Source organism: Vanessa tameamea, chromosome 19 (assembly GCF_037043105.1).
Source record: "Vanessa tameamea isolate UH-Manoa-2023 chromosome 19, ilVanTame1 primary haplotype, whole genome shotgun sequence".
In the NCBI taxonomy this organism is placed as follows: Eukaryota; Metazoa; Arthropoda; class Insecta; order Lepidoptera; family Nymphalidae; genus Vanessa; species Vanessa tameamea.
This window is the reverse complement of record NC_087327.1, coordinates 10890742-10918547: the sequence shown is the minus strand read 5'-3', so window position 1 is coordinate 10918547 and position 27806 is coordinate 10890742. Positions and strand designations below refer to the sequence as shown.

The 27806-nt window shown below is 40.8% G+C and overlaps 3 protein-coding genes across 6 annotated transcripts in view; 1 reads left to right on the top strand and 2 right to left on the bottom strand.

Moving 5' to 3' along the window:
* Positions 1 to 10194, bottom strand: part of LOC113393814 (atlastin) — a 34696-nt gene extending 24502 nt beyond the window's left edge. For 2 of the 4 annotated variants that reach the window (XM_026630886.2, XM_026630887.2), the window contains exons 1-2: positions 10048 to 10190; positions 9798 to 9891 (exon numbers count right to left, since the gene is read on the bottom strand). In XM_026630886.2, the coding sequence (XP_026486671.2) occupies positions 9798 to 9831 (34 nt within the window). In that variant the 5' untranslated portion in view covers positions 9832 to 9891; positions 10048 to 10190. Of the gene's footprint in view, positions 1 to 9797; positions 9892 to 10047 lie in introns of all 4 variants that reach the window. The other 2 variants (XM_026630885.2, XM_026630884.2) reach the window with 2 other exon arrangements.
* A 192-nt stretch (positions 10195 to 10386) lies between these two features.
* On the top strand, positions 10387 to 12065 carry LOC113393829 (viral IAP-associated factor homolog). Its single transcript, XM_026630910.2, has 5 exons — positions 10387 to 10539; positions 10655 to 10787; positions 10889 to 11117; positions 11250 to 11458; positions 11754 to 12065. Exons 1-5 carry the CDS (start codon positions 10534 to 10536, stop codon positions 11864 to 11866), a joined length of 690 nt encoding a protein of 229 aa, XP_026486695.1. The 5' UTR covers positions 10387 to 10533; the 3' UTR covers positions 11867 to 12065.
* Positions 12066 to 12227: 162 nt separating this feature from the next.
* LOC113393836 (integrator complex subunit 1) lies at positions 12228 to 27648 on the bottom strand. The gene is made up of 35 exons (XM_064217823.1): positions 27301 to 27648; positions 26817 to 26989; positions 26166 to 26435; positions 25761 to 25896; positions 25287 to 25380; positions 24875 to 25010; positions 24109 to 24314; positions 23852 to 24014; positions 23557 to 23703; positions 23288 to 23485; positions 23058 to 23204; positions 22483 to 22655; positions 21651 to 21803; positions 21331 to 21478; positions 20801 to 21202; positions 20648 to 20718; positions 20349 to 20529; positions 19806 to 19958; positions 19224 to 19401; positions 18379 to 18610; positions 18144 to 18310; positions 17885 to 18060; positions 17639 to 17791; positions 17179 to 17326; positions 16697 to 16830; positions 16095 to 16223; positions 15661 to 15779; positions 15456 to 15588; positions 15192 to 15389; positions 14921 to 15105; positions 14619 to 14804; positions 14360 to 14527; positions 14162 to 14288; positions 13577 to 13748; positions 12228 to 12791 (listed from the first exon to the last, which is right to left on the bottom strand). The coding sequence occupies exons 1-35, from the start codon at positions 27449 to 27451 to the stop codon at positions 12580 to 12582; spliced, it is 5919 nt and encodes a 1972-aa protein (XP_064073893.1). The 5' UTR covers positions 27452 to 27648; the 3' UTR covers positions 12228 to 12579.
* Between the last annotated feature and the right edge of the window lie 158 nt (positions 27649 to 27806).

Here is a 27806-nt window from a genome sequence, read left to right as displayed (position 1 = left end):
ATCTTCGGTTAAGATGAACGTGTTCTAACCACAATACTATCTCGTTTCTTAGTGTACTCAATACACGCTACAATCAGCGCTTATTTTACACTAAAATTACTTAATTTATTCCTACTTAGGAATACTTGATAGTTCACAGCCATGTTAAGTATTGTTGTGTTTCGGTTTGAAGGGTGAGGAGTGAGCCAATGTCACTAAAGGCACAAGGGACATAACATCTGAGTTCCCAAGGTTTCTGACACATTATCGATAGAAGGGATTGTGTTTCTTAGAGTGTCAATGTCTATGAGCGGTGGTGATCAGGTTGTCCAATTGCCAGACAACCTACCAATTTAAAAAAAAAAAAGAATGTTTAATCTTATATTGTTATATATAAGATTCGTGTTGAAATAGTCTATGTTATTATCCTCACAGACAATTATAAACAAGTTAATTTTATACGTACAAGTTTTTATCTTCACAAAAAGCTTGTTTTCGATTGCAAGAAAGACCGTACACTTGAAGGTCTGCCGGGCAGATAACCGCAACTTATTGATATTTAATACAATCATATCTGTTTTTGTAAGGATTCAATTATTATTATTCGACGAAAATATCATCGTATTGTCCGAAATCCATACTAATATTATTAATGCGAAAGTGTGTCTGTCTGTTACATATTATCGCTTAAACCGCTTAACCGATTTAGATGAAATTTGGTATGGAGATGGTTTGAGTTATTTTTCAATTCACTCCTCGAGGGGACAAAATGAGGGTTTATGGTTTGGGTGCTATTTTTTAGCATTAGCAGCCTGTAAATTTCCCACTGCTGGGCTAAAGGCCTCCTCTCCCTTTGAGGAGTAGGTTTGGAGCATATTCCACCACGCTGCTGCAATGCGGGTTGGCGGAATACACATGTGGCAGAATTTCGTTGAAATTAGACACATGCAGGTTTCCTCACGATGTTTTCCTTCACCGCCGAGCACGAGATGAATTATAAACACAAATTAAGCACATGAAAATTCAGTGGTGCCTGCCTGGGTTTGAACCCGAAATCATCGGTTAAGATGCACGCGTTCTAACCACTGGGCCATCTCGGCTCGGCTATAGTATATAAAGTTTTATAAATTTCTTGCGGGTAAAGTGGAAGGTTCTTCTAGTCTTTTCATATATGTATAAATCTTCAGTACGTGTATATGTAACTGATCTCCTCCTTAATGGTTAGACCGATTTCGATATATTGTTTTCAATAAATTTAATGGATCGACCGGAAAGTGAATAAACTCTTATCTCGAACAAAGTCTGGACGAGCAGCTAGCATCTCATAAATGATTATTTATTTATGTAACACGGAGGATGGTTAAACTATACAATGATGGCTTTACCTAAATATGTTATTGTAAACACTAGTTAAATAATGTTGTCTTCCTCTTTCGTACGACAAATATCATAACAGAAAGAGAGAAAGCAGTGGGTAAGTAAACACCGCAAAACCAAGTCTACAAGTAAAGCTGTTAGACATAACTACATAAACTGTTTGGTTTCAGTTTTGTTTTCCGTGATATAATGTCGTTTCAACATAGTGACCATAGGACACTAGGGCGGATAGTCGTGGACGGTAAGCAGGTTTATTGATCATGTTGATACTTTGCCTCCTTATAGCGACCCAATGATCGTGATCTTGACGTTAGAATCGACCGATGCCCTTTTAAAAACTAAATCCACTCCTGGAGATCTGCACTAAACATATCGCCCGCCTATTGATTCTATTTTCAAGTGGTAGAGACGATGTCTCAATGAATATGCAGTTATTCTTGAGAATAAGACGCGCACGATAATCGCGCGTTTATAGTCGTGTGTGAAAACACACTTACTATTTAAGGACTACATGACCTTCATGCAAGTTTTATAATGCAAAAAAACTATATGATCAAATGCAGTAAACAAATGAAAAAAATATATGACAATCTTCAGGATACATGCTAGTTATTTGTTATTTTGAAAACATGATGTAATTAATTTGGTACGATAGAAAAAAATCACAGTTACCTCTAAAAAATCTTTTAACAAATAATAACTATACTTATATACATTCAATAATTCTGGTTTTTTGTCAGATTATTCTACAAGCAATATATTACTTTAGCTATGTGTCACTTTTTTAGTAAAATCAATAGATTTTTTTTAAATCAGATATTTTTTTTTCGAACAAAATGCGTACGCATGTTTGCGTAAACGCCGTGTACAGACATTTAGCATTCAGCATTAGGCGGGACCTTTGATTTTGGTCAATATAACCGATATGTTGTTCTAAACGATGTCGTCATAAACGGTTTTAACTGTATTATTCTGTCTTGTAAATAAATATATTAAGTTAAAATAGTGTAGTAGTAATTAGGCATTTGTTTTTTATTATATTATTTGTTATAAATTTTAATTGTGTAAATATGGGAAATAAAGTGAAACGCGTGAGGAAAACCAAAAAAACGTTTATATAAATTAAGCGCCGAACATACATATGAACGATATTAAAAGGTAAGAGTATTTTATTAGTAAACATATTTTTTTTTTTTTATAAATTATGAATATTGAAAACATCTATTAGAAAAAATGTGCAATCAGTTCGCATAGAATCAGATTTTTCGAGCTGTTCTTCAAATATTGTGATAGAGTATTTGGTCAAAGTAAGGAAAAAATCAATTGAGAGTGACTACATTCGATCCCCATGAACTCAATATGATATTTTTCATTAAAAGTACTATGGGGCATATTTAGATACATATTTTTTAAATACATGCTTTTATAATTAATAAAAATATAATTACTAACATATATTTATTTTTTACAGAATAAAGAAAGTCGAAAACAATAACATGGAAGCTATTTATATTGCGTAAGAGTTTAATTTTATCGATTTTGTTTATAATAGGAATTAAAGTTATGTATGAACTAATTTTAATAATAAAAAAAAAGTAGTCGTAACAAAATAAAAATGTAATTGTTGTGAACCAGAGACCTAGAATATTTAGAAGTGTCATTTGTACGCAATTCAAAAAATTTAATTTTTTTGTAACGTCCGCCATATTGGATTGAATATGGCAGCAATTCATGAATCGTGGGATTGTCATCGAGACTAAATATGTGTGCCAACTTTCATAGCTTCAGTGGAAGTGGATGTAATATTGATTGCAAGATTCCAGGACATATGTACATACATTCATACATACAAGTGAAATTTAATAAAATATTTTAATAAAAAAATTAACACTGTTTTTTTTTTGTAGTACCAAATATAAATAAAAATATTGTAAGTTTAATTGAATCAGTTTTATTTTATAATCATTTGTTAACTAACATCGAAAGAAATAAAAACAATTCTGTTGTCCTATCTATTTTTTATGAGATTTATGATTGATCTTACTTCGCTCGGTTTGGCGCCATCTATTAGAATATATGGGCGTAACCTCGTTACCTCGCTTAACCCTTAGTTCACGGGCTTGCCGTTTTTGTCGATTTTGTAAGTGTGTGCGTGCGATTCTCAAGGGCACTTAGCTCTTGTAGTCCTCTTAAAGTCGTTTTTTATTTCCGATAAAGCATTGATTGCATCGTTGCAGAACTATCGATAGTTTGACTATCGATAGTTGACCTCGAAAACTATTCAGGATATCGATAGTATCGCTAGCTCTCTGTAAGCAATTCTATTGGTAGTAGCGATACTATTGCTACTATCGATATTATCGATAGTTTTAGACTATCGATAGTTTTTGACTACCAGCGAGCCAGCGATTTTTTATAGTATTCGTTGTTTAATGTAAGTAATGTATTCGTAATGTATTCTAATCGCAACACTCAAGATTACTACAAAAAAGTTTCATTGTAATGCCACGTCCTCCTAAAAGTTTTTTTAATGTTATGAGTATTTATAATGTTCATTCATAAATCAAACACAAAATATATTGACAACATTTTTCACATTTAAATTTTTCATTATTCCTTATTCCGCACAAAATGTCTTAATTCTAAAAACAAATATTGTGGTAAATTTAATTTCATTTATTTAAATATACACTATAGTTGGCCTACTAAATTACTTATCTAGAAAAAGTAATACTATCGGAAATTACTGGCTATCGATAGCACAAAACTATCGATACTATCGATAGTTTAGGTTAAAAGTAATGGTTTTTGCAAAACTATCGATAGTATCAATAGTATTGCTCATGGGAAGCTATCGATAGTATCGATACTATCGATAGTATTGACACGTGACACTACTATCGATAGACTATCGATAGTATCGCTTAAACCTTAACTATCGATAGACTATCGATAGTATCGCTTAAACCTTAACTATCGATAGTCTATCGATAATCTATAGATAGTGGACTATCGATATGCAACACTAATTGATTGACAATTCACGGACCGGCGCTCACGTTTACGGAGTAATAACATCATGATATAATATAAGAATTGACCACTTACAAAATTCTTCGCACCATTTTTATAAATTTTTAATTAATTACGAATATTTCCAATAATGAACATTTTATTCATGTAGCCATAACATACTAAAGAGACTAGTGTTAATAGACTTGTTCAAATCTTTCGTGGATAAAATATGCAATGTTGCGAATACCTGCGGATGTCAGTCCGGAGAACAGATACTTGCGTTACCGGTTTTCTAAATAATTACCATTAATGATTCAATTACCGGTTTTATTTTCTAGTTGATTTGGATAAGATTTTTACTTTCAACATATAAGTTCTAAGTCTCCTCGACCAGGAGAAGTATGAGGCATAATACCACTGCTGCATACTGCATGCACCGCTGAACACTAATCCACTAATCCAGCAGTACATTAGTGTGATGTTATGGCTATCTAGTATAATTCCAATTTTGAATATGTTCAATTATAATACATTTTACGATTCTATGTATACAATAAAGTACTGCAGTTTAAGCACCAGTACAGCAGTGTGGTGGTAGGACTTTGAATGGACTTATTCGATTACAATACCCATTTCACGTCTTCGTGTCGTAACGATTGATATCGACATTTGTGATGAAATTATGAAGATAATTAACAAAACGATTATTTATCGAAACCGGAGATCTTCAAGTACTTGTTTGGGTATCTCTTTATGTTATTCAATGCGATTTTACGCCGGTTCTTCTCAGGTCCGAGGTGCTAAATTCCGAACCGGTGGTAGATTTTTGACAATCAATAAGCAAGTGTAAACACTTCTATATTGAATAAAGATTTTTGATTTGATTTGATTTGATTTTAATAAGCATTCAGTAGCATTAGTAAGTATTATTTCGATATTATGTTGATAATGATAATTTATCAAAATTGGAAATTAAAGATCATTCGATTGTTTATTATGATGTTATCACGCGACAGATAAGGTTTTATACTACGTTATTAAGGTTTCGGTAGCGGAGATAAGAATATTAGACCGATTTCAACGGAATAAAATTACACCAGATTCAGAACTGTCATTGTTATGAATTGGGTCTAGAAAACCTTGACGACTTCAAGCGTTTTGATCGCGGTAAAATACTTCTATTGAGCATTGCCAACGTTACGTTACGCGCTCAATATTTGTACTGAATTGTGTATTTTTAAGTAGAGCGACATATATAAACTTCAAACTAGTATATTCAATCATAAACAATGAGGTCCTCCTAGCCAACATTACGAGATAAATCATAGCGAACTCTCTATTTATTCAAACTCATAATCCTAAGGAACGTGGACAACAGAATCACAGTCCTTACGTTCTTGCCGAGGCGCGGGTATTTAAACACTGCTCGGTATTAAGTTCCCGGCTGCTACTGAGAATTTCTCACAGCGAGCCGACAGATAAACGAGACAGTTAAAATATTATTACGATAATGACATAGACATATTATGTCTATATAATATCAGTTCGTTATCGCCAAGCAGGTCATATATTTTCCAGATCGATGTCAAACTATATCAGATAGCAAAATTACGTGTATATATACAAAAAATAAATTTAAGTCGTAGTCTTGGGGGCTTCATGTATAATACGACCTGTACCGCGCAGTTTCACACGTTAAACGTTAATGATACGCCCCGTGGGTTGTTATTTCACTATTTTATATAGTCGCACCAATTATTACCTCGCAGTCGTACGAGTAAATGGGCCATCTGATGGTAAGTGGTCACCGTCGCCCATAGACAGTAGGAAATATTTACAACATCAATGCGCCACCAAGATTGGGAGCTAAGATGTTATGTCCGTAGTGCGTTTCCTCACTCACGCTTCAAATCGGAACACAAATATACCAAAATACTTATTATTTTTGGCATATTTGGCAGTAGAATATACATAATAAACAGAGCCGAGATGGCCCAGTGGTTAGAACGCGTGCATCTTAACCGATGATTTTGGGTTCAAACCCGGGCAGGCACCACTGAATTTACATGTGCTTAATTTGTTTATAATTCATCTCGTGCTCGGCGGTGAAGGAAAACATCGTGAGGAAACCTGCATGTGTCTAATTTCAACGAAATTCTGCCACATGTGTATTCCACCAACCCGCATTGGAGCAGCGTGGTGGAATATGCTCCATACCTTCTCCTCAACGGGAGAGGAGGCCTTAGCCCAGCAGTGGGAAATTTACAGGCTGATTATGTAAACTGTATTTCGTGTGACTGATTCATTAAACGAATCATATCCAGTGGCGCAGCACCCGGTGCGGATTCCAAATCTGCCGCCCTCATATTTTTGCAATCGTTATCGAGTTCGAAATAACGGGGGGTTTTCGACATTTTGGTAGTACGAGTAACACTTTTGACAGATTTACGCGTGTAAATTGACGTTTTCGTTAATTTCTTATCGAGTTTGAACTCACTTCATTTATTTAGGTGAGAGCAAGTGAAACTTATTTAGAAAATTAACTATTAAGCGTGTGAGGCAAAAAAAAAAATTCTTTAAAAAAAAGTTAAACCTCCGCAGCACCGCCCCCGGCAGAGTGCCGCCCGGTGCGGACTGCACCCTCCGTCCCCCCTCCCTCCCCATGCTACGCCACTGATCATATCAATAGAATGAATATGGCAACAGGTGACATTTGTTATTATAAATATCAGTAAGATTATACTCGATATTTTGTTGAAGTGTCACATCGCATTATGTGACCCCGTTATATATCAAACCGGGTATTAGGGTCAAATTAGCATGCTCACGTGTATAGCGCCACTTACCATTTTACAAATTCAAGATTAACGTAATAATTGTGCCAATATAACAAAAAAATATACATAATTAAATTTTTTCTTTAGTTTACATAACGTGGTTCCGTTTTATTGACTACCTTGATCTGTAAATGTATTTTAATTACAAAAGATAAGAAATACATTACGATATTAAGGATACTATTAAATTACGATTACTGCGATTTGAAGACGGACATGTCTGAAATAATCTATACTAATATTGTAAACGGGAAAGTACCGTCTGTTACTTCTTCACGCTTAAATCGCTGAAGGGCTACTTTTTTAAATTTATTAATAACCCTCGACGGGATAAAATGGTGAGTGACTGTTTGTGTGCTATAGGTAAAGTTTTATATTTTAGCGCGGGTAAAGCCACAAGTCCAGCTAGTACATAATTGAAGTCAAAAGAGTTTCCAGCTATGGAATGGTTTTTATTTAAAAAAAAAAAACATCTTAGAGTAAATTACGTCATAGTCTAGCTATCGTAAATAAAAGTCGTCAATTAAATAATAAAAATAAAAAATCACCTGTAAAGAACAACTTTGTATTGCACGTATTAAATGTTTTCGTTTCTAGACCCTGCTACTACACATATTTATAAAATCTTAACAAATAATAAAGTAAGCTATGTTTGTTTGTCCTAGTTTCTCCACGACAAATGCTAACAAAAACATTTTTGTATATTATCCATACATAAACGATAGGAAATACGTTTGATTCCAATCTAACAAATAATACTTAATAAGGCTTTGAGCAATGGTAGTTACAAACCCCTCATAATATTCTTATTATTATATTCTATCGCCAAACAGAACTTATACAAAAAATACTTTGTATTTTTTTAAACTAGTGTAACTACAGGAAACATTGGTTCCCAACATTGGTAACACTTTGGCGATGTATGAAATAGGTAATATTCCTTACAACACCTAAGTCCATATGCAGTGGTAACCATTTACCATATAGTGTTCTGTATGGCCGTCTTCTTCTTTCATGTAAGAACTAAATATAAAAATTCTAATGTAACAATTCACTAGTATTATTATTATATAACAATACAGACAGAGCAGGCTATGCTGATACAACTGTATCTGTTATTAAATATTACTGTTTATTGTGATTCATAGTCTATGTTCGCATAATATCTTACATCTGTAAAATCTTCGTGTAGAGTGTCTAGAGTTTTTTGAAGGTTTTTTGGCATAGTACTGTTAACTGTCAATGAGTTGTGTCATATCAAATAATAGCATACAGAGATTTCAAAGAAAGCTAGTCATATATATGTTCTATTAATATATTATAGATCATACACATATTCATTCATGACTACTTAAACCCAAGGAATTAATAGAGTTCAAATGTTCAATTCACTTAAACTATAAAATTAACGTTAATTCGACTAACTGTCAATTTGTAACAGTAACTGCTCTAATTAAGTTTGTTCAGCACAACTTATGCAAGTAAAAGTTGTGAGAATGAACAAAACTTGAATTTCAATGTCAGTAAACATTTTAAGTGTTTAGAATGCTATACAAGGTTTAAAAGATACTGTATCAGAGCATTTCTAAAAAAACTTTAATAAGAAAAGAGTAATGTTAATGAAATATGATATATAAAGATATCAATAATTAATTAATGATGATATCTGAACCTATACAATATATTCTCGATAAATAAGTCAATATCAAAAGTTAAAATTCAATAAGTCACAATAAGACTTAAATAACAAGGTACTGTATATTCATGTATGATAATTTATAATTTCCACGGCACTTTAAAATTCTGTACACATGTTAAATTCGAATGTATTAATATGACATTTTTTGGAATCCGATCTTAATGATAACATAATAATCAAACTATGCACAAGCTTATGCAAATTTATGAAGCAATTTCATATTATGTTGATAGCAAAAGTTATTCTATTTTAAATTCTTGCCCATCAGTTGTGACGGTGCATATTTAGCCAATTTGCATAGATTAATATATTCTCATAATTACAGAACACAGAATGATGCAATTTAATTATATATAATAATTACAAAATTAGAATTAATTTCGAACACTTAGATATATTAATTTTTGTTTTTTTTTTTCAATTGCAAAATAAGAAAAGTTTTTTTTAATGTTGCATATATAAATATATATAAATTTGAGACAGTTTGTGGAATATAGTGTCATAATTTTTAAATTAAAAAAAATTAAAAGTGGTATATCTTAATAATATTTAATATTTTTTATCACTTTCAAATTACAATCTAACAACTTGAATGTTATTTTTAAAATTAGATTTTAGAAATTATATTCTTTTGTATGGCATAACTTTATTTTTAAAGAATGTAACAAAGCTATTGTCTTCAACGTTAATAATTTTTTGGGTGTGATTTCATATGTTCTTGAAATTTAATTGATGCGTAAAAAATTTTTTTAGTAATAATCCGCATTGCAAATTTTAATTCAACAAGAAAACAATATAAGATTATTGCAATTAGAATAAAATATTTGTCGACCATTTGACAATTTTTTTCACATATGCACCGACTGAATATTAGAACAAAACAAAGTTACCTGAAACGAGCGTCCTGTCCGATCCCCCTGTCATTGTCACTCTTGTGCCGCCAATATATCACTCAAAGTATGAGGTTGTTAGCACATTCGGTTCCTTGAAGGCCAGCACCATAATCCAGGCAGCAATTACAAAAAGAACCCATATTCAGTGTCACAAGTTACACGAGGGTAACTGGCGAGCGACGCAAACGTTCGCGCCACGCACTGACATCTCACGCGTTCTTAACAATAATATTTCAACAATTATTACCTTCTCCCTCATGGGAATTAGTTTCCCGATGTTTATGTTCCTCGATATCAGCCATGACCAATTTATTTATTTCGAGATCTGACTTGACTGAACATAGCGACATGCAATTTTTCCAACACGACGCAAGATGACAACTTAACATACAAAGACGTGTCAATGTCAAATTATTATTTTTTGATGTTTTTCGAAAAAATATTTTTAAAAGAATTTGAAGAAATTAAATAACATTACATGATATATTTTTAATTTAATTCTATTTTTTTTCAATAATAAGCTATATCTCTTTCTTGCTTTTATTTTATGTAATTGATTCGAGATCAGGAAGAAAATATTAAAAATTAATAATAGTCTGTGGATGTGATTCATAATTGCTTGTTAAATTCATAAATTGGTTAAGGTGTCAAATTTCCACGAAAATAATATATTTACAGTTAAGGAAAGAAAAATTTATGAATTAAAAGTAATACTAAGAAGAAATATTCAATCATGCAGGTATCGTACACGGTATTATTAATGTAATGAGTTTTGAATGAGGCTATTGTTACGAATTTTCATAAGTTTAAAGTTTATAAAATAAATTAATTTCGTATTTACGTATATATTTCAGAACCCAAATGAAGATACAGAATGGAACGATGTTTTGCGTTCAAAAGGTATCCTTCCCCCGAAGGAGAAAGAAATTTCCGAAGCAGAAATTGTTAATATGATCGAAGAAACTATACATAAAAACCAAGCTGAAAGTATGTCACTAATTTGTTGGTTATGTACACCTGTTGCATTATTTTTGCTTATAATCCTTTCTATTCGGATATTTTATCGTATAATACCGTTAAATTTGTAGAGGAAAAGAAATTATCGGAATTAGATCTAGATGGCCTTGACGAGCTTGAAGATTCGGAAGACGAGGCAGTCATAGAGGAGTACAGAAGAAAAAGAATAGCAGAACTTAAAAAGTTGTCAGAGAAACCGAGGTTTGGCGAAGTGAGGGAGGTATCTGGTCAGGACTATGTTCAAGAAGTCAATAAGGCTGGGGAAGGAATCTGGGTGGTCATTCACTTGTATAAACAGGGGTGAGAATATGTCTTATGGTTTTACTTCAATAATATCAGTTTTATTCAATAATTATACAAAAGTGTACATTTATCTCTGTCTGATTAGGGTATCTGTCAAAATAGTAAGATTTATACATCTGAATGTTTCAGGATCCAACAATGTGCACTCATTAATCAGCATATAAAACAACTAGCAACCAAGTTCCCTTATACAAAGTTTTTGAAAGCCATTGCTCAGACTTGTATACCAAATTTCCCCGAAAGGAACCTACCCAGTCTTTTTGTGTATTTCGAGGGAGATATGAAGAAGCAATTTGTTGGGCCTCATGAGTTGAGAGGGACTGCACTTACTTGTGATGGTAAGAAATGTGTAGCCCATTCTAATGGCAAAAGGAATAAAGATAAACAAAAAATTATTTATAATACAAAACTGTTCCATATTATATTTACAACAGTTTTTAACTTTGTTGTCAACTTTGCTGAAATCAATTAACCATCATTGATGTTATGTAAATTACAGGCAACAGTTGATTATTTGTCTTTACACCTTGTGCCATTGGGTTAGACTATACTTATATAATTAGAATAATCCACCTCCTGGACTGTTGACAATGTGCATTTGTTGATATACAACAAATATTTATTTTGTTTCAGAGCTTGAATATATCTTGGGTCAAGTCGGAGCTGTAGATAGTAAAATAACAGATGACCCTAAACCAAAGATTAAGGATAAGATGTTCACGGACCTTGGCTCTAATGACTGGTGAACATTTTAGAGAAAAATATTGCGCACAAATGCATTTATGTGTTATAGACTCAGTGTAAATTAAGTGTTGTGCTTATGGATTGCGGGTTCATACTTTTGTTGCAAATTATTTATTTAAAAAGCTTATATAAATCAAATATTAACTGATCTACTTTTACATGTGTATTATTATATTTTAAATTATTAAAATAATAAAACCATTCGGATTTTTATTTAATACTCACTGTGTAAATAATAGATAAACATTTTTTACCTTTGTCTATTTATTGATAGAATATTTACATGTAATTTTTTACAAAACTGATATATGTTTCATTGAGTTTTGTTATTTGGTAAACATAGAGCTGTCTGTATACAATATAAAATTTTTTAGTCCATTTCAATGATCTGTTTGTTTTATGACTGTATAAAGTACATAATAAATATGTAGAATGAGGAAGATAAATATATTCTCTTATAGAGGTATGTTAGCAATACTAATAAAGGTGTTTATATGATTTAGGAAATTACTTACAATTATGACAGTCAGTTTTAACTTAACTACTAATACTCTCTGAGAATAGTTTATTTTTCTCTTACTGAGCAATACAAGTTCAAAGGTCACTTCCCATTTCTTTCTCCAGCTATTTTCACTGGCAGTACACCATTCTAATTTTTTTGGTTAAGTTAATTTTATCTCTGGGATTTCATAGTTCTGTAGGGTAAAATCTTTAATCAGCACCCCCTATTGAGGTTGATGGTGGAAACGCACTTAGCGATACACTGTTCAACCGGTAGCCTTGAGCGTAATCCAAGCTCGAAGACAAATGTCAGGATCCGAGCTGCATGTTCCTGCATGCCCACAACCAGTTCGGGCAGTTTGTCCAGTACCGATTGAGCTATTTCCGGTTGATCCGAGTCGAGACATTCGAGTATTGCTTGAAGACCTAATTAATAAAAAAAAAGGTATTACAGTCAAAATCTGCTATAACGACATTGAAGGGACTACTCATATTTAGTCGTGAAACCGATAGTCGTAACAAACCGGTGATGCTTATTTTTTTATGAAGTGTTATTATTGAATGTGTAGGTCATAGGTATTAATAGGCAAAATATATTAATGTATGAAATTAAATTATATTTCGTTTATTACAATCAAAACGTATGCATATTAAGAAAGAACAATGTCATTTCCTGTATGCATAAAATCTGTAATTTGAGTTTATTTGGAACACTTCTGTCTTGTATACACATTTTGTAATTCACTTTGGAGTTTAATCAGCGTATCGTTATAATTTCCCTGCATGTGAAATTGTTCATTAAAATGAACAATCTTGCGTAATACACTAACAGCATTGAGACCATTATGCAAAGTTGCCACTGTAAATTGTTCATCAGTTCGTCATTTTCTTCTTGAACTTCTCGTACATTATCATCTTCCGTAGCCGGTGCACAAATCGCAATAGACCTATCTACATCAATGCACTCGTCTGCTTCAGTAGTAATTGTTTACAATACGGCTCAGCTGGTTGTTCTACAGATATAATTCTCCAAAAACATTAGCCAAATGTGGTCGTTTAATGCGGTATTTCTAATGTCGGTATTTATAATATCTAAAGACCACAAGACAATGTGTACATCGTATAATTGTAAAAAAAAATGGAGAAAGCAGAACAAACGGAATAATCATTACAAGGTAAATGCACAAGGCAGGAGTAATTAGCCGTCATACCGGGATGCGTGTCGGGTGCGGCGGGCAGCAGCTTGGTGAGCAGCGACAGCGTGGCGGTGCGCAGCGGGGCGTGCGGGGAAGCAGCCAGCGGCGCCGTCGCGCGCAGCAGCGCGTCCGCACTGGCCGCACCCCCCCACGCGCCGCCCCGCCGGACGCCCCACGCCTCCACCTCCTGCAATGGGAATATACACATGTACAGTGTTACAGTTTGTATCGACTATTCGATTTAATATTCTAAAAGATTGAGATGTATCTACGAGTCGTTAAAAGGTTTGTTATGACAACTTTAACCTGACATCTTTTTATGGTCAGTTATAGACTGCATCTCATAATGACATGATCTAGTATGTAGCTAAGATCTTAGTAAGTTAGTTCTCTCCTCAAATAGAAGTATGTTATAATAGGGATTCCAGGCAACTAAACTGTGTTGTAATATACTTCTCATTTAAAATCTCTCTACAGGTTTTAATACACTTAGGATAGGATTCATTCAACAAATGATCGAATCCTAGAAATACATATTAAAGTAATCAGTTGCAAGTGTGGACAACACTTTAACTCCTCAAGTAATATGTTTAATATAACCTGAACCAGCCAGTGCAGCTCATCGGGCGGTGCAACGCGCCGCCGCAGGGCCTGCAGCGCGTGTGGGGGGGGAGCCGCGCTGGCCGCGCCCTCACCGCCCGCCACGCCCGCCAGCGCCGCCTGGGACCTGATGGCACCAAGCACACAATAACTACCCGAACTCTCTTTCTTAAATCGTAAATAAGTTGCAGGACTCACGCGATGGTGTCGCGGTGAGCGTGCAGCAGCGTGGCGGCGCGCTGCGGGCGGGCGGCGCGGTACCGGCGCAACAGAGCCGCCACGCGGTGCGCCAGCGAGCCGCCGCCGCCGCCTCCGCCGCCCTTCAGCATGTTCAGGAAGCACTCCAGGATGCCGTGCACCTCATCGCTACAAACGCGAGCACGTGAGAGTGTTAGCGAAAATATAAAGTTTTCGACTCGACCATCGGTTCCGCAGACGTCGTCCGGACTCTACTCACCCAGCTGGCGGCTCGAACAAGTCTGCATCGGGCAGCACCTCGAGTGCGGCCAGCAGGTGCTGCAGATGGTGGTGCTGGCGCGCGCGCACGCCGCGCAGCAGCGCGCCCGCCAGCGGCAACGCGCGCGCCCCGGCGCCCGCGCAGCGCGCGAATACGCCGCGCGCGCCCGCCTCCGTGCGCCACATCCTGCCGGCACAGGGGTGCGGGGGGGGGTGAGATATGTATAGAGCGCAGGTGGACGATTGACACATTACAAGGTTGCGTTTCATCGATTTATATTTGTTACGGATGGGCCGCTTTACTTCTGCGAGTGCTCCTTGGAGTGGTGATGCGGCGCAGCGAGCGCGGTGAGCAGCGCGTGCGCGACGCGGTCGGTGGCGCTCGTGGAGCGCCGCGCCACCGCGCGGGCCTCGCCCGCCACCAGCAGCTGCGGCGTCGCAGGGGGAAGATCCTCGCACTCGCGCAGGAGCTGGAGCACCTTCGGGACCTGAAGACGTTTAAAGCGTCATATGAGCCTCAGTGAAAAGCTCTCATGCCGATCTATGAATATATCCATACTGCCGGGTGACCGACCTTCATGTACAGTAGCAGCAGCAGCAGCGGGTGCGAACGCGAGGCGGCCAGCGCCGCGGCCAGCAGCGCGTGCGGCGCCGAGCAGCAGCGCAGCACGAGCGGCAGGCGCGCCTCGATGCGGCGCCGCGCGGCCTCCGCGCCGCCCGCCGTCTCCGCCTCGCGCGCCTCCGTGCCCACGTAGCCGATCAGCACGCCCAGCTGCGGGAAGGCGCTCGTGTCATCCATTGTATAGGTACTCGGCGACCGCGGCGGCGGCGGCGGTACCTGGTGGTACGACAGGCGCAGCGAGTCGTCGGGCGAGTGGTGCTTGGGTGTGGCGCGGTCGCGGCCCTGCCACACGCGCGGACTGCCGATCAGCGTCTCGGCGAAATCCAGCACGGCCTTCGCCGACCAGCCCCTGGGATTATAGTGTCAATCAAGATAGCCCACTTCACTTCTGCTTGTCGCTCTACAGAACACTAGTCGGTACCCGTGCTCGGTGAGCGCGACGAGCGCTGCGTGCAGGGTGCGCCACGAGGCGCGGTGCGCCAGCAGCGTCACCAGCAGCGGGCGCCACGCGCCGCCGCCGCGCTGGAACATCAGCCGCATCTGTCCGGATGTTACACTTTAATTATACGTATCGTACGATTTATTATATAAAGTAGTTAACCTACGACAAGTAAATACCGATATATCTTAGGAAATTAGTTATAAATGATTGATTTCATTAAATCACCTTTTACTCTTGCAGTTAATAATAGTTGTTACACGGAGCCTTGATGTCATTCGAATATCAAATGACTGATAGAAGGAGAGCGTTAAAAGCATCGTACGTACTTCTGCATTTTTGGGGCAAATTGGTTGAATATAACCTTACAGTATGTACATCGTAATAAGCTATTTGCAATGAAAAGTTCCACTCGCCTGCCTGCCGAGCGTTTCGCGTTGTAGCTCCGACAGCCAGTCCAGCAGCAGGCCGCAGCCCAGGCCGCGCCGGGACAGCACGTGTTGAGCGCATGCGCTGAACTTTTCCTCGTCGGGGTCGGCTTTTACCTGCGACACGAACATTAGCGCTTAAAGTAAGATTAGCTGCCAATGAGAGCTTTCCAAAATTTAACTTAATAATTTAGCTTGTCCAGTTTACGTCATCAACATTTCGAATTATCCGGCTCGAAGGACCACGAATAAATGCCACTCGTTCCCAAGATTCCCGTCTCTTGTGCATCTTTCTTAAACGACTATGACTAGACTATGTGTTTACTGGTGAACAGTAAAGTACTTTGATTTTGATTTGATTATTAATTGGCGAAAATAACAATGAGAGTTGAGTGCCAAATGGCACTCTGGACCCAATATGGACTACGACCAAGTTACCCCTCTGGGCGCATAATTATAATATTAATCCGTGTTACGACGCTCGTTCCTGTAAATACAATGACTTGTATAATATGTTGAGCTATCTATTCTATATCTTTTCTCCTTATTCGATTTGAATAGGGTTGGAATATAATATAGATTAATATTACCTGCAACTCATAGCGACCTTCCTGGTTCTTTTCGAGCAGGTGCGTGATGGTGTCCACCACAACCTGCGTGTCCTGCGTCTCGATGATCTCGTTACCGAGCGCCTCCAGCGTGCTCGGAGTGGCAGATTCGAGGGCTTCAAATAAATAATTTAGTTACGCAGGACCATCGATAACTTTCAACATAGAAAGGTTATTTTCGGATCCTTTTTGTTGCACGATGATGGTTTTTTGTGTAAAGTGTGAAATGCTGACTGTAATGTATCAAACATTTTTTTAAGCGACCTGCATCGAAGTGCACTGTATTAAATAAATGAGCAGGAGTTATTATAGTGCACGTGTGTGGACGCAAACACGGTCATTCTCAATTCTAACAGTGTTGGGCTATTAGCATTTCTGGTGAGCGGTTGGGGTGGTACGCAAGACGAGCCGACACAAAAAAAGTCCTATCGTCAGGGTTCATCTACTGTTCTCTATCGACCTACCGGCGACGAGCTGGTCCTTGGTGGCGTCGGCGGGCAGCGCGGCCTGCGCGTGCGCGGGGCTGCGCGCCGGCGCCCCGCGCGCCGCCCGCAGCGCCTCCACCACCGGCCCGCGGGACAGCTTGCACTGGCTCAGCAGCGCGCCCGCCGTCTGCCACGTGACAGGTTCACGGTATTAGGTATAAATTTAGCAGCAGATGTATATAAATTTCGATCAGTGAAAAAGGTGAAAATGCAATTTCCATACAACCTGGAGGACCTACCGCTCGCCCCGCATCTGAAGTCAGAGGGAAGGTCAAAGCTGAAGAATAGCTCCGACTCCACTCGACGAGTCCGATGACAATTTATTAAAAGTATTTAATAAATGCACATCACTCGTACTCGCATGCTCTAAGTGAGCTCAGTAAGTGAACTCATTAGGAGTTGTATAACTCATCAGTGCCGAAGGTCGTCGCACACTGACCTCCGCCAGCGCGGCGGGCCGCAGCCGCGCCAGCGCGCGCAGCAGCGGCGCGGCGTGCGCGGGCCGCCGCAGCAGCGCCGCCGCCCGCGAGCCCCGCAGCGCCGCCAGCACCGCGCGCGTGGCCGCGCCCGCGCCGCCCTCCGCCCACAGCAGCTGCGCGGGGACACGGGTCAGAACGTTTCGTCGCAGGAGATCTGCGGAAGGTCGCTTCCGCGGCACGGGCCTCCCGCGGATCACTCGTCTCACCCCGTGGAGCTGCGTGAAGGCGGTGTCGAGGTCCCCGCGGTAGGCGTCCGCGCCCGCGAACGCGGTCGCCAGCAGCGCGCCGATCTGCCCGACCTCCAGCTTGGCGGTCTGGCGCGGGCTGCTCCAGGGGTCCTCGATCTCGTCCGGGAGGGTGTCCTCGGTGAAGAGCGTGTCGTCTGGATCGGAATGAGTTACGTGTAGGGTCGCCAGGACGTGTAGGAGACGGAGGGTCGACGTGATATATGCGTATGTGCGGTACCGGGCGGGTAGTGCGGGCGCGCCAGGCGCAGCGCGGCGGCGAAGGCGTGGCCGCCGCTGGCGCCGCGCGCGCGCTGCACGCGCAGCAGCTGCGCCATGTAGGCGCGCTCCACGCCCAGGCGCACCACGGCGCCCGCGGGGCACGCGTCCAGCGCGCCCAGCAGCGCGCTGCAACACGGGCCACGGCTCAGAGGTGGATTCGTGCTTTCGACTGAAGCTACATCTCGGACACCGACCTCATGGAGGACACGGGCATGCCGAAGGTCTGTATGAAGAGCGCCAGCTTGTGCGCGGGCAGGCCCCGCAGGCCGGCCTCGAGCAGCGCCGGGCGCGCCGAGCGCACGAGGCTGAGGCGCAGCCAGTCCGGCAGCAGCACGGCCTCGTCCGACGACTCCGACACGAAGGCCTCGGGCGCGTCCCCCACCCACGTGGACTGCAGCCACGAGTACATCTCTTGGTTCGTGTCCACTGCGCCGGGAACGATGTTCGCATGTTGACTTATACACTTATAGAAAGAGTTTAGCGTACAATACCCAGTATTGATATAATGATATAAAAACAAAAAACAAACCCCACAGTACCAAAATTACCCCGTATTTTTAATCAAATTAAAATGTAACCAAATGGAAATTATTAAATTCCACGCAAAAACAGAATTTATAAAATCGGTTCATAGATGAAAGTGTTCTGATCATATAGATCACAAAAATGGAGATGACAAAACTACAAATCGAGATCCTTTAAAGTAAACAAAACTTACGAGCGCGCATTATAATACGAGTTTTCTCTCCTAATATGTATTTAATTGGTAACACTGAACTATACGGGATGACTATTTTATTTTATTATTAGTTCAAACACTGAAATATAGACCACTAATTCTTATACCATTGATGAGCAGTCACTCCACACCGGCAACATAAAAACTCCTAGTTCCTAGGTGTAGTACTTACTCACACTTCAAACTGGGTGCCATTCATTCATACCAGTACCAGGGGCTGGGTGAACCAGTACACATAAACTAAATTTATTTGATATTTTTGTAACTTTAAATGATTTACTATGTAATTGTCTAACTTACAGTATGAAGGTCCAAAGCACAGCAACTTAAGATGCGCGTGCGCAACGACGACGTGCAAGTTAGCTTGTCGACCATTGGCCCACTGCAGCATCACCTTTTCTCCGGCGTTCCACCCGCTGGACCCCTCGCCACCCTCCTCCACCGGCTCCTGTATCTCTGGTATTTCGTTTGACAACACCTTTATGTAAACAAGAAAAATAATTATTTTTTTTTAGCATTAGCAGCCTGTAATTTTCCCACTGCTGGGCTAAGGCCTCCTCTCCCTTTGAGGAAAAGGTTTGGAGCATATTCCACCACGCTGCTCCAATGCGGGTTGGTGGAATATACATATGGCAGAATTTCGTTGACATCAGACACGTGCAGGTTTCCTCACGATGTTTTCCTTCACCGCCGAGCACGAGATGAATTATAAACACAAATTAAGCACATGAAAATTCAGTGGTGCCTGCCTGAGTTTGAACCCGAAATCAACGGTTAAGATGCACGCATTCTAACCACTGGGCCATCTCGGCTCGGCAATTAATTAATAAAGAGGTAAAATAAAAATAAATATTTCTGAAAAGGCAGCGACAGTGAATGTACCTGTCTGAGATGCGTGTAAAATATGGTGGTGAGCGCATGCAGCGCCTTGTGCTGAGCCAGCAGCCGCTCGTCCCGAGGAGTCTCCTTGGAGTCCACCGGCGGCAGCACGTAGCCCATCACCGTGGTGCGCTCCATCAATACTTGACTGAGATCCTACGCCAAATAAAATTAATCGAGATTTAAAGGTTTCTTTTTAATGATATCGGATATCCGACGGTAAGTGGTCATCATCACCTATAGACATTGGACTAAACCCCTTACCCTTACACCGCCAACGCACCACCAATCTTGGGAGCGATGATGCTATGTCCCCGGTACCTGAAGTAGTACACTGGCTCTCTCACCCTTCAAACCGCAATACTACACTAAGAATTGCTGTTTAGCCGTAAAATATCGGATGAGTGGGTGCTACCTACCCAGACGGTCTACCACCAAGCCCCAGTCGAGTTTAATAAATATCAAAAATCAAATCAAAGTTTTATCCCATTTCGAGACACAGTCTCAGTCGGCGGGATAATGCGACAGTGACGTGAGGCGACTCACCAGCACCATGTCGGTGAGGTCATGCGGGTGATGATGGTGCACGTGCTGTGCGAGGAAGCCGAGGTATGCGGCCACGTGGGGGGGCGCACACTCCACCAGACACGCCGCGCGCACACGACGCACCGCCTCGCCGCGCAGCACCTCCCAGTGCCGCAGCGACGGCAGCAGGCTCAGCCACGACCTGCCGACGCCGTCACTATACACAGCTGCGAGAACACAACCCACATGCCTGATCGACCGCAGTCGGCTATTTTTTCACAACCGTCGGTCGAGAGCCACCCGTTCCAACCGCCACTCACTCCGGATTGACGTCGGCGTTGTAGTCCATCTCGATGGCGTCGTCCGACTGCGACAGCACTAGCTTGAGGCCCTGCAAGCGAGAGGCACGATGAGCGCGGGTCGCGCGGAGGGGGTCGGGCGGGGGCGGAGGGGCCGTCGCGCTCGGCACGCACCCGGCTGGCGGAGGCGCGCGTGGGCGCGTGCGCGTGCGCGAGGCGCTGCAGGTAGTAGTGCAGCACGGCGCGCGCGCCCTCCTCGCTGTGCAGCGTGCGGCGCAGGTGCGCGCACAGCTCGCCCGCCTTGCCCGCCTCGCCCGCGCCCGCGCCGCCCGCCGACAGGAACTCGCACAGGCACTGCACCGGCAGCACGCTCAGCTCCAGCCGGTCGTGCCGCAGCAGCTGGTGCAGCCAGGGCATGGCCCGCCGCGTGCCGTGCCGCTCCACCAGCTGCAGCAGCAGGGCGGGCTGGCGGCACAGCAGGCGGCCGAGGCGCAGCTGCGAGCTGAGCGCCTGTAACGCTTCCAGCACCCCCGCCGGCGGTCGTCGAGCCGGACCGAGCGGTTCCAGCGTCGTCAACTATTAGAACGAAACGAACATTATTGAGGAGGATATTAACAGAAAAAAATATAGAAGTCTCCTTTTATTATCGGCTCGACTACGAGCAGTATTCGTGAACGTTGTGTCGTTGGAATGAAGCGATTTACCTGGGCCAGCAGACGGGACGAGTGCTCGGTGACCGGCAGCTTGGCGTTGCTGGCGGCGGCCAGGTGCGTCTCCAGCTGCAGCACGGTGGCGCGCTCCGCCTCCAGGCGCTCGCTCTCCCCCGTGCCCGACCACTCGATGGACGGCTTGCTGGCGGGGACAGAGCTCGTTATAACGGAGGATGTTATCTTAAAGTTTGAATGTAGGAGCAGTATAATTAATCGCCCTACTAATAGTAAATATTTACATTTAAAAAACAAACTGAGACGAATGCGTCAGGGATAACCATTAAAAATATTCAAGCTTAATCAGCATAGAAAACCTGGTGATGCAGCATTCGATGAGCGCTCGCAGCGTAGGATACGTGTTAGCAGCGCGCTCGGCGAAGCCCTGCGGGTTGTGCGCCGCCAGCATCGTCAGCAGCATCCAGCCGCGCCAGTACAGCGAAGTAATAGCTAGAGCTGGAGGCGTGTATCTGTGAACATTGACGTTGGCAAACTAATGTGAAGTAATTTTTTTAGTGTATACCAAAAATAACGACAAAATATTAATTTCACATCTGAAAAAATTATCCTCCAAGTAACTCATACTTACTCATATTTCAGAAAAACAAGAATAAAATGAGGACACAATTTTTTCAAACATGAATAAAAAATATTCAATGTGAAATAATGTGTTAATTAGTTACAAGTAATGAATACTTTTTTATATACTCTGTGTAATAAAATAATAAAATTTTGTATATAACATTGTACCGTCGCCAACAGCGGGAAAAGTGACAGCAAACATACAGCTCAAGATTAAACTTTATTTTATCATTTATAACGATGATTGCCTTGACGAATGATTTATTTGATGGCCAGATTACTTGTCTGAGACTGTCAAATGATTATTAAATTTTATAATCAATATAAGAAATTATTCCTTATTTTGTCAGTGCTCCACAAATCTTGGGAGTAGATGTTTTGGTGCCTGTAATCACAATAGCTCACTCACTCTTCAAACCAACACAACAATCCTAAGCATTACTGAATCGAGGTAGAACATAATATCAAGTATGTGGTACCGAACGAGACAGGCTTGATATTTGACACAAACATATGAAAAAATATAAAAGGATGTAACTGACAGTGTTGACAAATATCTCATCATACCCGGCTGGTAAGGTGATGTTATCTGGTGGATGGAACTGGCACAACTGGAATATGTAGTCCGCAATCTCCAGCTTGTCCACCTGCAGAGGTTGATCTTCCGGCGGCAGAGCGCAGGCACGTCGCACCAGTTGCTCTATCAGCTCGAACACTTCCGTCGGAGGCACGGGTATATCCTAAATATTTAATTAAGTGAGTGCGGATAAATTATATAAGAAGGATGACGCTAAATGGAATCTATAACACATATTTTTTGTCCACTACTGTAGTAGTAACATAAAACATTTTTTTTTCTTTGAACAAAATCTTTTCATCGGGACTTCTCCTCGATGGGAATGTGTATGACGTCGTAACAACAGTGTAATGTGTATATTTAGTTTTGAAATTAAATTTTAAAACAAAATATACACTTTTACATTCTGATATTTCTGAAATGTATATTTTACTATATAATAACTGTTGGTGTTGGTAAAACCGTTGGCTTTACAACGGTTTTACAATTGAATACTTTCACTATTATTCTGCATACAAATATTTATATCTCAATTATAATATGGAGATAATAAAGATGAGCTGACCTTCGACAGTCCAATGAAGACGAGTCGCAGGAGCGTGTTCTGCGGCAGCGGCGCCTCGCAGCACAGGCGGTAGGTCAACGCGCGCTCCGACTCCGGCGGCCAGTTGTCCACCTTGCTGTACGTCTCCGCCGGCTCCACGAACATTATCTGAGTACATTCGTGCCGTATATTAACTTGGGTCGTAGGGTCAGAGGGTCGTGTGCTGGATGCCGATTGTTGCACGGGCGCACCTTGTTGAGCACGTGCAGACAGTCGTGTCGCACCGGTCGGTACACGGCGACGGCGGTGTCCAGGAGCCAGCCGAGAGCCTGCTGCTGCAGAGCGCATAGCTGCGAGCGGTAGTCGCTGGCGTGCTTGCTGTGCGCCGCCGTCACCAGGCAGCATAGACAGAACAAGTCCGCCAACGACTGGAAGGCGCGCTCTCGGACCTGCACACGCACAGACAGGCACTTTAGAAAAGCATGTCGCACGAGAACAGGCGCAGAGGGCCGGCGCTGACCTCCTGCGGCGGGTCGAGGGGGGGCGGCTGAGCCAGCGCGCGCGCCAGCGGCAGCAGCGCCTGCGCGTCGGAGCGCGTCGCGCGCACGCACTCGCGCGTCAGCGCCCGCAGCGGCCGCAGGTAGTCCTCCGTGCGCACCACCAGCTCCTGTGAATGCACACTATTATCGATACTTCGAATGAAATACTCCTATCGACTGGCATATCTACGAAGCTACTCGAGCTTTGAACGTGATAGCCAGGAATATATAGCCGAAGGTAATAAATATTTTGTATCGAATGTGATGATGACGTACCTGGTACGTGTCGGCCATGGCGGCCGGCACGAGCTGCGGCTGCGCCTGGATGAGCGCCGCGAGCACCGCCATGTTGTTGGGCGAGCGCACGTTGGACAGCTCGTTGTAGATGGTGTGCGTGACCACGCTGCGCAGGAGCGCCGTACTCTCCGACACCATCTCTCTGCAACGACAGGTCGGCGTCAGTCGACGAGGCGAGGCGCGCCGGGGCGGCGGGGGCGCGGCGGGGGCGCGGCGGGGGCGCGGCGGGCTCGCACCTGAGACAGGCCTGGTAGGCGGCCTGCAGCGGCTTCGTCTTGAGGCGCATGCGCGCCAGCTGCGCCAGCACCTCGTGGTCGCGCGCGGCGCTGGGCCCGGCGGCGTGCGCGTTGGCGCACACGTGCGCGAGCAGCTCCTGCGCCGCGCGCCACAGCTTGCCCGAGTGTAGCCACGCCTCCAGCCGGGACGCCGCTATCATGCGGATCTGCAAGCACGCTCCATGAGAACATTTTGACGTTCGAGAAATTCAGTGGCAGTGGACGAATTAACCTATCAGAGACTAGCTGAATCCTAAATTTCGTCAAAATCAGTGGCTTAGTCGGGAAAGCTTCACTTTGTGGTAGGGCTTTGTGCAAGCCCGCCTGGGTAGGTACCACCGACTCATCAGATATTCTACCGCCAAATAACAGTACTCTGTATTGTTGTGTTCCAGTTAGAAGGGTGAGTGAGCCAGTGTAATCACAGGCACAAGCGACACAACATCTGAGTTCCTAAGATTGGTGGCGCATAGGTGATGTAAGGAATGGTTAATATTTCTTACAGCGCCTTTGTCTATGGGCGGTGGTGACCACTTACCATCAGATGGCCCATATGCTCGTCCGCCAACCAACGCCATAAAAAAAAAAACGTAATAGACAAACAAATAGACTTATTTTCGCATTTATAGCATTAGGATATCTTTATATTAATTTCAATTATTTTTTTTACTTTAATTAAGTTAGTGTAGAATTTTTTACCAATATTAAATAAACAAATGTAGCTGACCTCTGGAAAGCCGCAAGTGGCAGAGAGAAGCTTAAGAAAGCCTTTGCCGATAGCATCAGGCGCGGCTCGTCGTTGGATCTGCTCCTTGATCGCCTCCAGCACCAGCGCCTCCACAGTCTCATAGCTACTTGAATACCTGCGTACAACATATTGCACTATATATAAAATTGAAAAGTTTAACTGGCCAAGTCTCAATGGATAATTAAAATACTGTTGATTCTATAGCTATAGTCTATACCAATCAAAAGAAGGAATGTAGATTGGATAGATATTTGCGTATACTACGCGATTTTCTAATAAGTCTAGTATCTTATGCACTAAAAACTGTTTTTGATTAATTATCTTTAATTTTACTGGAAGTAAAGACACATAAATCAAAAACATACATACATAGTTCCGATAAAATTCTTACCTCGGGAATACCGAATATTCAAGCTCGGTGTTGTCAGTGTCATCTTCATTGCTACCCATCAATGGAGACCCTGAACCAGATGGTGACATTGTACCTGATAAATATTGGTTGATATTATTTCTTCTATCCCTAATCTCAAAGACTAATAGTATTTTTTATTTTATTACCTGTATGCTTTCAGAAAAATGAGCAAGACTGTAAATTAAATGATTAAAGAGATGAAGCATTATGAAATAACCATTTAAAAAAAAAAAGTGTATCAAGAAACTAAACATGAGCCAAATGGGCCATGTATAAAATTGTAGTCTATGGTCACAATTCGAATATAACAGATATGACTCAAATCTATATTGACACATTAATATGTCAGTTAAGTTTATTAATTTCAAATGTAATTTAATAGCTTAAAATAGTTACTAATAAATCTACAATAACATATTAATAAATACAGAGATTATTCCTACTAAATCTTACCTAGTGTGTTGTCACTGGGAATTAGATGAGCAGCCGGCTGCTTTGTTCCAAATGCTGTTACAATGTTCTCCACCAAGCATTTACACCAGGAACAGTCCACCCACCAACGCTCATTAAGAGCGTCTTCTATATATACCTAAAAAAATATGAAACAGACAGATATGATAGCTACCTCAAATAAAAAAAAAAATCTAAAGTTTCTATTAAATCTATTATCAAATAATACTCTCTATAATGAACTAAAATACAAGAAAAATACTCATCACACTTAAGCATAACATTAAAAATAATACCTTCAGTGCAATAAACTAAACTAAACAAAGCTTAAAGGCAAGACCTCCATATTACAATATTTCATAGATTTTATGTTTTCTGTGCATTATAATCATTAATGTAAATTCTTACCTTTATAAATGTATCTGGCCAATTATTACCATCTCTATGTCCAGCATATAGCATGTTACAAGCTAGTACAAAAACAAGTGGATTGCCTTTGCTTTTGAACGCTGCACCCTGCTCTCTCTTCAGAAGTGTGCACAGAGTCTGTGTTACTGTCTCATGGGCAAACATATTTGGCCGAATTTTAGTCAAATATAACATACTCATGCAAAGGATTGGGTCCGGTTTTGAGCGCTGAGATTTAAGAAGTCTTATGGAGCCTGTTAACAGACCCAGCTGAAAATATTAAGAACTCAAGTTGTATTTTTGTAAACAGAAAGATTTCACTTATTTAATGGATAGCTTTATTATAAAATGTAAATAAGGGCTTTACTAGTAGTGAACTTGAGATTTAGTTCTAGAGAATTAAATTGTATAATACATATTATAATATATAAAGAAAAATCTTCTCTTTCTGCATCAATTATGTGAAAACTACTATATATCAGTATGTTACTATGACCAATCTATCTATGTGAAGTAATACCATAATGTTTATGTAATAATAACTTTTGGAATTACATCGATCCTTCCCTTGTTTTTTATTTAATGCACAGCAAAATCTTGATTAACAGCCAGTATAATATAATTTAGAGAATAAATTTATCAACTAAATACCAATTTATCAGAGTTGTGTGTGTCCAATGCTTGAAGAACATTAGGAACAAGATCCACAGGATCAACTTCTAACGAGGTGCCACTGACAGCCTCTGCAGGAGAACCTATTCTTGCCCTCTTGCTTGGAGGCTGACTGCCAAAAGTAGCTGTTTCCCGTTTTCTTTCTGCAACACCTATAGATTTGCAATTTGATTAAATAATGGTTTATCATTTAACATTATTAATATTATATAGACTTATGATCAATATCTTTATGATTGTTACTTTCAATAATTTTAAATTGGTTAAAACTTATAGACAAAATTTGTTCAAAAAAATCTTTACCCTTTATCCAAGAATAGAGAATTTATCATAAATAATAAGTTGTATAATAATTTAAAATAAGAACAAGTATCCAAAGGATCATAATATAATTATTATTTGTTTTAATAGGGCAGATAATAAAGGTCCTCAGAATATACTGTTAATTTACTCATAAACTTACTGCTCGTAGACGGTTTATGTATGTTTCTTTTCTCTGAGTCTCTGGAGACCACTACAGTAGATTTACTGCCTAAAGCAAATATATCCTGAGGATGCTGCGGAGCTTTGCTCTTGCCGCCGCGTCCGGTTGAAGACATTTTACCACGCTCCATCGTAACGAACAATTGATTTCTACTTTAAACAATAACGCTTTATAGCTTCAGGTCATCACGTAATTTAGGGTTTCTTCTTACATATATTACACGAATAAAACTATTTTTTTTCGTTTACAAACAACACTGCTACACATTTCAGCAGAACTTATTTGACTTTGACAATTGCTCGTGTTGTCAGTCAACACGAATGTTACTGTTGACGTTTGACAATACTATGATTTTGATTAGTACGTTTCATAGGATGAGGATGTTAAAAAGGAATCAGAAATGAAAAAAAAATGTAATATTTAATTATTTTAAAATATATTATTGATCAATATTATTATTTTTAAAATTTGTAATTATTTATTAT